Genomic DNA, 12,256 nt, shown 5'->3' on the forward strand with positions numbered 1-12,256 from the left:
CTAAAGTGACACCTCTAAAGATGTAAGGGAAGAACAAGTTCACTGCTGACTTGGTTTCCCTGTCTGCCAACAAAAATTCAACCTGTGTCAATTTTGCCATTGGTAAACTTAAACTTGCAGAAGAGCTGCAGTTCCCTAACTCTCCTCTTACACTTCCCAGAACACCAGCGTAACCACTGTTCCCATTGCCACTGATACTTGTTCACTACCAGTGAAAGGATACAGCAGTGTGCTGCTACCACCGACTATGCAGTAAGTTGAGAGCAAGCCCATCTGCAACCTTCCTGACACCCAGGGCATAGTCCAGCACGGAGACTGGGCTGTGCAGGACTTCAGGAGCTCAGCTCTGAGTTGCTTCATCTCTTCATACTTCTATTCTATTTAATCGTTTATCCTGCCTTTACTGCATTGATCTATTATCTAATGTCTCAAACTTTATTAGAAAAACGTCTTCCAATACTTGACAAAAACTGGCAGGGAAATACAGTATAGTATAGTAAGTTACACTAAATGGTGTTATACAAACTGTGTTACAAAACTGCAAACCACTGTGTTACTACAGTAATAAATGAGAGTTTGTAGTATATGTACAGTATCTTAAATGTTTAGTTACATGAACAATTTGTGCTTACACAACTTTTTAACCTCAAAACATGTATTAATGATAATTACATTTATCAGTGACATTAAAAGTAGAATATTCATAGAATATTCACATTTTCTAAAAACATAATGATTGCTTTTATTTCACAAAACCAGGGTGTAGTAGGTTGCACACAACATAGACGTGAGATGCAGACCTGGCAAGCTGGTAACTATACATCACATGTTATACATGAGAAAGGATCAGAATTAAAGGAAGGTTGGCTTCATTAAAATAAAAAATTTATTCCAGGGTATGGAATGATATAAGCTACCTTAACAGCTTGGAGTAGTTTTTTTAGATGCTGAAATAATATGATGACTCAGTTGTCTAGTTTCTTACAGACGTCACAGAGGAAGCAAGTCTAAAACTAGGATGTTTCTGAATTTTCTAGTGAGATAAATGTCTGCTCCTGCCTTTGTTCATAGAATCTTTTTTCCTGTGCACTTCCATAGAAATAAATTAATCTAACTGGATAGGATGTTTTGTGGTTTCCTACATCAAAATGTCAATAAATACTACATTGCTAACACAGGCAACAAAAACAAGCCTTAAACAGACATCAATAATCAGTGGAAACCAGGCAGAGGAGGATCTCCACATGTATCATTTGGAAGCATTATATAATTTGCATGCAAATGAGACTGCTTTTTACTTGAAAAAAACCTATTAAAACACATAGGATCAATACTGAGAGACCAGAAGAAATTACATTTACTATCAGGAAATGCTTATAGCATCTTTTCTTTCAATTCAATTGAAGAGCTTTTTATATAAATTCATTATGCATAAGGGTGTTTTGATACTGCAGTTCTCTCAAAAACAATGAAGAATATGCATTATTATGTTTTGTGTAATAAAATGAATACATTGATTTCATCAGGATTTTGGGACAGAGTGAATTCTTTAAAAAGAAAAGAAGGAAAAAAGTGGTAATTTCTTTTTCATCTGGGCTTAGTTTAGAAAAAGGGAGACATAACAAAAAATATGGGAAAATATCACCACCTTCTATACTAGTTCATGTTCTGTGATGGCTTTAAAATTTACTCAAGATGTATTGGATTAAAATATTTTCACATACCGAAGAACCACTATTTAAAGTACATTGTTATATAAGTAGCATTTTTCACATTGACACACACCAGTTCAAATATAACAAGAAACACCCCCAGTCTGTCAGCCCCCCCGATATCTTCTGAAGAAGAATGAACAAAACATAACAGCAACTTATCAAATCATACATATTCTATATTATAATGCTGATGATTTTTAATCAATCCAGAAATCTTTCACATCATTTGACTTGTGTCATCATAACAGGACTGTAATTTCACACAGTGTCACTATCTTTTTATGAAAAAGAACGGAAGAAATATCTTGTACTGTCATTTTGTCCTTTGTAGTCTAGAATGTGAGAGATTCCTTAATTGACATAGTGTCATCGCAAAAGTCTATTCTACATAATTACACTATGGCAACTGAAACCAGCTGTCAGCCATTCCATTACACTAAGTACAAACAGACATCTCAAGAAAAGTCACTGTTTCAAGTGCATCAATTTAACACCATTACTACTTTTACTTTTAAATGTTGTTTTTTTATATATTTAGTGACCTGAAATACACAAAGATTAACAGAGAAAGCTGAATATAACAGCACTTTCAAAAACCTGGGGACTCAAAGTAGTACTTAAAGATTAATTGTGATGTGTATCTGTATATAATTATTACCAATCATCTAGCAGCTTTCTGACTTCCACAATCCTTCATTGTATTAACAGTATCCCACTTACAGTATTTCACATATGAACTGTGACTCATGATTTTCCAAAATCTTTGCAATGGCATATAGGCATCCTTTGTTAATATACTCAGAGTTCCTCTGGCACAGAAAAAACATCACTCTGTTTCTCTCACCTGTCATAATCCTATGTCTCTCAACACCCCTTCTCCCTTACAATCTTTTCTTCATTTCATTTTCTCTTAATGATCCTAGAGTTTTTTGTCTCTTGCCTTCCTTTGTCTACCCACTTCTCCTTCATACTCATTTCCAGTACATTACCACACTTTTTCCTTTACTGCCTCAATCTACAAACTTCGGATTCACCCTTATCCCTTGGTATCTATCCCTATCTTCCACTTTTTTCCATCTCCCATTTCTCCCTTGAAAAAACTGAATTTCTCTCTTGGAAAAAAAAAAAAAAACCACCACCACACATTTCCTTCGGTTTCATTTAAACCAAAGCATTCCTCTGAAATCCTAAAACTTACTCTTGTGTCCCACAACTTTCTCTGTACTGTTCTTGGCATTCATTTCTCACTTCCTTATTTTCCTACCAGCATTCTACACAGTCCAGGGACAACCTTTTATACAGAGGGCAGCAAGGCTTTGCTGGGTTTGGGGGTTAAGGTGGTGGGTGGGTTTTTTGTTTGTTTGTTTGTTTTTTTGTTTTGTTTTTGTTTGGTGTTTTTTTTAAATGCTGGCCACCAGAAGGCTTACATCCACCTATAAAGTCTGTTAGAAAATGGTTGATGTGTCAGCTCAGGCCAGTTTATTATTAAGGGATTATGGGAAAAGATGGTCTTTCTGAAAAAGGAGAAAACCGTTGACTCAATGTCAGGAATCCCTGTAATACTGCAAGACTTGAGATGAAAAATGTGAGAGCTAGTAACAGAGGGCTACAGCAACCAGGTGTGATTTTGTGAGGACAAGTAACACCAAAGATACTTCTGCACCTCCAATTCTTCATTATAGTCTCAGACTATAAAGGCTGAGTCACTCCTTACACCTGTGCCAAGTTAACACAACTTAATATCCCCATACCTAAACCACACCAAGAGGTTTTTTTCCAATGCAACAACTCAACCATAAAGGCATCTGATGAAAAAAAAAAAGATCCAAGACCATCTCGCTGAACAGTACAAAGGTTGAGCGTGTAAGCAGCTGTTGCTTTCCAACCGGCAGCTTCCTCTGGCCCACACTTCTGCTTAACAGGAGGAAAGCTGGACAGGCTGCAAGTGTTGTTCAGGCTGAGCTGCTTCTGGGAAGCTACAGGATTTTCTGCTGCCGTACAACAGTTCCTTGTGCCAGCCCTAAAGGATGATGGGTGCTGGAGCTCCATTTTACCAAGTCCTTCTTGCTTTGACATATCAACATGGGGAAACGAGAACATAAAATCCTAAAATCACTCCTGGTACTCAGTCAGGTCTAAGGGGGCAAAGCCTTCTGCAGCAGCTGAATGTTTTCTTCTTCTATTATTTTTTTTAAGAAAGATTTAACTAAGATTGCTCTCCTGTGTGATAAAACAAAGAATATACACTTTGCAATGTGAAGGCTGTATTTAAAAAGATGACAGCTGGAAGTCAGAATACTTGGTTTGCCGTCTTCTGATGTTTAGAAACAAAAGTAGTAAAGTGTGCATAGTGAATCTGAAGTCTAGTGTCAGAGAGACAGAATTGCAAGCAGTCTGTATGAACCAAGAAACACTGACTGGGAAGACACAATAGAATAGATTGTACCTTTATAAAGTGAAGTTGTAATCCAGTTTGTATGGAAAAAAGAGAATGGAAGTTGTGGCCTACACTCTACTGAGTCACAGCAGCTAACACAGTACAGCGTAAGTGACATCCTTTTTCTCAGAGAGGTTCAAGGCTCATTGAGTCTGGCAATTCAATTACCCTCTCAACCCAGAAACAACCCTCCTCCCCTGTTCCCTCTTCTACTCCTGAGCTCAGGTGTAATGGCGGAACAGCCAGAGCAGCTACATTGTACATGGCCTGTAAATATCTAAAAAGCCTCAGGCCTAAGAGAACAAGAATCCCTGACCTTTTATGATTGCTATAGCAGTTTTCCAACAAAACAAACTACATACAATAGAGCTCTTAAGTACCTGACAAAGTAATTAATTTTCAGTACGCTGCTGTCTAAATACTCTATATTCATAATAAATCATGTTTAAATAAATACCTGCATGCTTATACGAGGATGAGGACAAAGAATTTATTGAACTAAATCTCCTCTGAACAAGTAGAAGGGTAATCTGCTGTAGGGAGTTTCTCAAGTGAGAGATGAAGAAAGATTCAGAACAGGGACTTCAATAAGCCTAGAAAGCACACCCCAACATCCTGGATTTATTGACCTGAAATACCTGAATGTTCTATGTGTCACCTATTTATTTTGTCTAGAAATTATGAGATACATATATAAGCTTCTGGATTAAAAATAAAGTTTATATCCAAGGTGAAAACAGCAAACAAGATTTATCATTTTGAAAAGTATTTTCAATGACATGTAAAATATCCTTGATCATGTGAAGTAAATACATTTATGACAATGACAAAAAATATTCAGCAAGCATATTGCTGAATGGTATCTCAATGATTACTTCAATGAAAGTTTAGAAAAATGCGTAACAAAAGTGAAAAATTACTTACTGGTTCCATTAAAGACTTTCAAAATGATAAGTTAGAAGATTTAGCATGGTTTTCAAAGGCATGCCATTCTTGTTTTCTATGCGCTCTAAAAGCACATGGTACAGGTACCCCAACCACCAGCAGCAACAGAATGAAAGAGGGGAGAGGACACTGCGGGAGCAGCCAGGGTAATGGGCTCTCAAACCGACTCTCCCAGGGCCATGACTTCAGGTGAACCATTTCCACAACCGGTACCCCTCTCTCAGCTTCCACCTTACATCTATTGCTTGCTTGGCAGAAAGCAAGGCATTTCAAAATGCAGTAGTGTAAAAACAATAGTACACACCTATACCTACAAAACAATCCTATTAATAAATGAAACCAGAAGAATTTACTGATGCTTTTTTCCAAAGAACAGAATTTGTTGTAACAGAAATATTTTCTAGCAAGGGCACCAGAAACTAATTCATCAAAAGGAAAATTCAGCCTAGCAGACTGCAGCCATCAAGTCAAGGTTGGGTTCCCTCTATGCACTGTTTATTTCCCTGAGAAGTTGCTTGGTACATGAATTACAAGAGGCACAGCCATTGACACAGAGGTCACAAATATGCAAGACTTGTTTCTCAACTCATGACTTCAGCTATTTGCTAAGCATATCTGGTTGTGGGTTTTTCTCACTTCTAGTTTTTTGGGTTTGGCGGCGGGGGGGTGTGTTTGGTTTGGTTTTCTGTTTACTTGGTTTTGAAGTTCGCATTAGAGCTGTTGCAGAGAAATGCCCCCACAACTATGCTATATTAGATTTCTTCCAATAGGGTAAGGAGAGAAAGCAAAGGGTAAGACTGCATCTAAACTCACTCTTGGAACCGGATTTCACAGAAGCAGCGCTGATTTTAGGCATGCAATTTCTTATCCTAACATTTTGGCTAGCAGAAACCAGCTACCTGACTTTTTAAAAATTCCTCTATGTGAATGTTTCCTTGCTGTCTATGCAATTATTGGGCATCAACATGAGGTAAAAGCAGTTACCAGAACTGTTGTATATTTTTTATAAAAAACACTTTCAGAGTGGATACAGAAGGTATTGATAGATAGGGGTAGGGTCCAAAAAGAACGCCTATAACTACGTTTCAGGAATCTAAGATACTTAGATTTTCCATAAAGAATGGTAATTCCCCTGAGAGAATAGTAGTATACTGACATTTTTTTCTAAAGCAGGATTTCCTGATAAAACAGCAAGCGATCAGGTCACCTGCCCAGGGCAAAACCAGCATCTTAACTAGCATCTGCAGCTTCCAAGATGATTTAAAAGAGTTATCATCCAACAGCCCAGACTCTATAAGGTTGATCCAGCTCATGGACCATCTGACAGGATAAATCTGGCCCTATTAAAACCTGTAAGAGCATACCCATTGGCTTCAGCAGGGCAAAGAATTCAGAACTTCAGGGCAAGTTCCTAATATTATTCCAGTATACCTTTGCCAAAATGCAACTCCCAAAGCTCTGCAGTCACACCACCTTTCACAGAATTCAGAATGAATCAGGAGTGAAAGTGACTTACAAGTCACAAAGGAGCTTTGTATTTCTCAGGCTACCAGAATCTAAAAGACCCACCAAATATATCATTCCAGGCTGCTGCTGCTGTTAGTTGTTCTTCCAACATCTGCTGATGCTGTCTTCAGTCCATCTTTCCTGGTTCCTTTTTCCCAGCTTTCATGTTTCAATAATCAGACCATTTTTCCTTCCTCAACAACACATCACCCTATCCTACCCAACACAGAAGCATAACTAATCTTAATAAGACCATGCTGCTAAAATAATTTCATAAAATTTGCTTTAGGTTTCCTAAACATACTACAGTACAATGATGAGATGGAGACTAGCAGTTTCATTACTGCCTTCTACCTTCTCTGTTCAGTTTGCCTGCCTCACAATGCCTGAAAGAGGTAATAAGCAGCAATATGCCGCATACTATACTATGGTTGCAAACAGATGCCTACCTTCCTGAAAATAAATGCTGCAGTGACAGAGTACAGATTATATAAGAACATTGTCTATATGCAGATGCTGGGCATAATGCCAATTACTGTAAATCACATCAATACATAGTTATAACTGATACATGTATCTTAATATCTCCTCTTATCCTAATGTTTCTTGTTAAGGTGCAGAATTTACCGGTGTCTTCTTTGTACAATACACAGTGTAGTAAAAGCAACGTGTCTGTTAACTTGCACACAGCAACGCTGCTCTTGCCCACTTCGGCTTTACCTGTGTTGGCCCTTTCAGCTGCACCTAACAGTGAGACGTGTTAGAGCATAAAACATGGCCAGAAAATCTCTGTAGCACCCCCAGTAGATTATGAGTATAGTTGGGCTCATACAGACAAATAAATCACATGGCAGCTAATGATTCCACAGATGGGAAGCAAGTTTTAAAAGGTATGGGGCAATCAATATCCAGTCATCTTTAGGCTAGCCCAGACAGCCTAATTAATCTTGTCATATCAACTTTACAGTCATCTTTATTTATTTCTGACTGTTAAAAGTCATTTGTAAACCACAAATCAGAATAATGTTTTTAAGATTTCATTATGATCATAGTATAATAGCCTATTAAGGAACAGGTACAGTACCTCCAAAGAGGGGATTCAATTTATTCCTGTAGTATTTTATTATAGTCTAAGTGACTGACTACATTTGCATTAACCAGAGCCTCTTACTATAAACTGCAAAACATTGAGATGACCACATTCATACCAAGTATCTGCCCAAAGCACATTTAAACTATAATCACTTCTTAAAAAAAAAACTCACAAAAAAAACCCCAAATTTAATGAAAGAGAAGTTTTATAACTGTAATACCTTAGGTAGCAACAAAGTTAAATAATTACATGTAACACTCAGTATTTTGAATATCATCATACTTGAAACCCATCAAAACCAAAAACTCCATAGAAAAAGTGACATGAAGAAATAAATTTGCACTATACACTATATGGGCACAGAACAGCAGCAAAATAATTAAAAATTAGCTGACTGTTGAGCTTTAAAGCATCTGTTGTAAACTCTACCTTTTTAACATTTATAAAGATAGATTTGAAAAGCAATCTCACTAACAGAACTGCAAGTAACTGCTGTTTCATGCTTCCATGTACTACTGCAAGCCTGATTTTACCTTGTTTGCAATACTCGTGATGAATGACTTGATGTCCAGATTAGTTGGGCAACTCTTCTGACAGGGGGCGTCCACACACTTTAAACATCTGCAGGAATAAAAGAAAATGCGTCAAGGAGACATGGAATACAAATGCTGGCAATAGCATAAGAGTTTCAAGTTAGCATGGTAGAAGACAAGCCACAGAGGAATAATACAGAGTGTTTTCATAAAATGTCTATTTAAAACCTCAAAGCACTGCATGATCATTATTGACTTGCATTCAACACTGATGCATTACATTCTGTCGACTCCACTTTAGAAAGGAAGGCGGTAGGGTGCAGTTATAAACATATAGACTACACCTCTAAGTATTAGGAAACAGTGTCTAATTACACAAAAGTAATTTTTTTCCCTGGAATCCAAGATAGTTAAGCTTCTTATAATTTCATTTTTCTATTTGAAAAACATCTGCACTGTGAATCTGAATTTATTTTAAGAGTTCTGGAAGTGTCACTGTGGATTAAATTCTGAATGTTGGAAAATCAGACATACTTACTTTGTATTGCATGTGCCAAAGAGGAAGAATGTTGATAAATTTTCAAGGCACCTTTCCTATGATATTTCTGTGACCTCTGAAAACAATTCAGTAGTCTTATGCATACTCCCAACTGAAATCCCTAAGACCCTCTTCTCTTGTGATCCCTAATGACAAATCTAACTGTATATTAAATACTAAGTAGCAAAGATTTATTGTCTGTTCCTGCATAGGCATCAATGAGGATGTACCAGTCTGGTTACTGGCTCAAGTCCCATCTAAGGATTCAGCCCTCAGGGCAGTCTACGCAATTCGCAGTAAGCAAACCTAACAAAAAACGGTAAAAGTCAGCTGAAGAAGTTAAACTGTTCTCTATTAAACACAAAGGTATTTGTACACACTTTTGGTTTTACATATCATAGGTCAAATGCAACACTACTAATTATGTCAGAATTCATGAAGTTATTCCAGATGCCCTTTCAATATTGTTTTATTAACATACAGAATTTAACAATCTATGGAAAATGAAATAAAATCTGTTTTTTATGTAATAGATGAGCACAACTACTTATGTAAGTTCCATGAGTCCACCTTAATTATTGTTCCTTAGTGACAGTAACCAGTGGAACTGGCTGGGACAGAACATTTTCAAACACAGAAAAGCTGCATGGACTACATGCACAAAGAAATGAAGAGCAAGCAACATTAAAAGGAATGAAATGCCTGAAATACCTACAGTGAAAAACTGGCCTGACTTTGTCCATCACAAGCATTGCTTTTACTTTTTTTTTTTGTTTTTTTCAATTAAGGGTGGAATAAGAGAGAAGGCAAAGCCAGTTAAGTAAAAGATTAATTAGTCTTTCATTCTTCCTATTCATTATCATCTAGCTGGGTATTACAAACACCAGAGCGCCAGCAAAATGTGAGGGTACATGTGGTAGTGGCTGTTAGGATTTTCTGATAGAACTAGTCATGGGGAAAAGGTCCCAGAGGAAGTATTTAGAGAAAAACAGGTCTCGCAGGCTGCAAAAGCTGGGAAGTCTGATAAAGCCAAATCCAGTTCAACACCATAGTGGGTTACTAGTTCAGCTAGTCAGGATGTCAGAGGGCTCTGGCAGAAGAGCACCAGCAGGTTTACCTGTGGCAGTTAAATTACTGCTGCCCAGCACGACCCACTGACAGGCATGTGTTATAAATACCTTAACAAGCAAAGGCAGGCTAGTGGGGATCTCAAAAGGTTGACATGGCCAGATCACTGAGTCAAGAGGGTGCTCTTAGCATTATAAGTAGACTGAAAGACAGCAAAGTTTTAGTACTAGAAGACAGAAAAAAAAGGAGATAGACTAGACAAAAATACACCACTACGAGGGCTCAGATGATCATTTTGCCTGTGTAGGCAGTAAAGAAATAATAGAAGTGGAAAATCACACATTTAAAAAAGGCAACAATTCCATTATGACTTCTTGCTCTTCACTTCCCTGAATGTGGCTTCCTTTAAAATACACGTCCTGTATCCAAGACCAAAAGAATTGCACTTAACATAAAATACATTTCTGTGGATTATATATAGAACAATCTCATGTCAAAACTGACCAGAATGGCACCTAGCAGGATAAGCAGTGTACAGATTACCCACTGTGGCTAGCAAGCATATTTACCAAATTATTTCTCTTTTGATTTTTGAGCCAGTTTGAAAATAACAGCTGTTGAAAATGTCAGCTATGGGGGGGGGGGGGGGGGGGGGGGGGGTAACGCAAACTTGAATGTGAGCTTTGGGCAGGTGGGGAGGGTGCCATGAATATGCCAGTCCAGAATTTCTCTTATAATAATGCCATCTTTCAATTCTCTGAGCACTCTGCAGACTGAAGTGCACCAGGCTGCCATTAATCCCACTTATCACCCTGACAGCTCAGTAATTACACTCCCACTATAGCCAGGTACTGTAAGGTACTATAGTCCTAATAAAACATCAAGCACTGTGCAGAATGCGTGCTCGTGAGGTGTTTTATTAAACTTGGGGGGTTGATCATCAAGTGACATTAGTGTTGACCTATTTTTCTATCTGACAATAAATTATCCTTTGACCATACCATAATAGATATTACAGAGTGCATTTACTGTACCAAGGAGCAAAGGTAGTGCATTCTGGCAAACCAGGCAAAAAGCATAAATAAAAACAGTAGAATCACCCACCAGAGAGTTATTACATAAATTGCTGCAAGTGATTGATCCTTTCAAAAACCACAGCTAAAATACCGTGCTTAAGAGAAGACCAAAAATTACCATGAGTTGCAATTCCACATGCATGTCCCCATATGAAAAAACATTAACAATTACATTTCTTTCCCTGTTCTGTAACTGTCCTCCCACCCTATGAAATTGCACCTTTCATTTTACAAGGTTATTCCATAACTATGGTTTTAGCTCAAAGTAATGTACACAACAAACCAGAAATTTACATTAAATTTCTCTAATTCACCTGCTAATTCCTACCAAATTTAAATGAAGAGCTACATGTTCAATGATTTAAAAAAAAAAAAATAATAGTACAAAAACCACTCACAACCCAAGAAAATGAAAGAGCCATGTTTTTAAGTGGTCATACCATTCTGGACTGCATAAAAATACAGAACATTAGACAAAGCCAGACCTATACTAATCTGAGTATGTATCTCAGCATCTCTTAATAAAAATATAGGAAAAATCCTTCCAACTATCAGGAAACACCCTATCATCAACTTTTTCCCTATTTCATGGAACAGTATCTCCTTTAGAAACATATAAGCTATGCTGAGTCTTAAAAGATACCATATTCACTTCATATGCATCTTGATTTCTATATAAAAGGCAACACCACAGTCTTTGCACCACTAAACCCCAACTTGAGGAACTCAAGGAAAAGGAATGATATTTTCCATTTTGGAAGCACTTAGCTGTTGGTTCAACTCAGCCTCACTGTGAAATGGTAAATTAAGTTAGATATAAAACCCCTACAAATGCTAAGCAAGTATAGCATATTTATATAAATATTTATGCAAATATTATCATTTGGCATAGCTTTATAGACATGCCTATGACTATATAATGACAGAAATCCATGTTTCCCACACATATAAGCTCAAAATTTACATCTCTTGCCGAACAGTGTTAAATTATACATATGCATCCCCAGTGAACTTAAAATCTTTGACTTCTTATTTTCAAATGTTGCAGCACTAAAGTTATTTATTGTTTAAGGTGCTTGTATTGAGTGTGCTTGTAAATCTCTTTCAGGAACAAAAAAAAACATGCAAAGGACACTTAATGCGGTAGCCCAACATTACCAACTATCAGGTTTGTACCTATCGATTTTGACAGTGCAAAATAAGCACCTAAAACCGTGCGTGCACACACACAAACTCATGCAATTGACCTCTAATAGTATGGGTACTAATTAAAAAAAAAAAAAGGCAAAAAAACACAAAACACAGCAGTAGATTACAAACATCTTAAGACAATAAAAGGAAAAGG

The 12,256-nt window shown here is 37.1% G+C and overlaps 1 protein-coding gene across 1 annotated transcript in view; it reads right to left on the minus strand.

The window, feature by feature from the left end:
• The window catches only part of DPYD (dihydropyrimidine dehydrogenase), a 367,920-nt gene that overhangs the window by 262,371 nt on the left and 93,293 nt on the right, over positions 1 to 12,256 (minus strand). The window contains exon 4 of the mRNA XM_080407063.1: positions 8,230 to 8,317. Coding sequence (XP_080263189.1) covers positions 8,230 to 8,317 — 88 coding nt within the window. The remainder of the gene's footprint in view (positions 1 to 8,229; positions 8,318 to 12,256) is intronic.

The sequence above is a fragment of the Falco punctatus genome (assembly GCF_963210335.1).
Source record: "Falco punctatus genome assembly, chromosome: 11".
NCBI classification, from domain to species: domain Eukaryota; kingdom Metazoa; phylum Chordata; class Aves; order Falconiformes; family Falconidae; genus Falco; species Falco punctatus.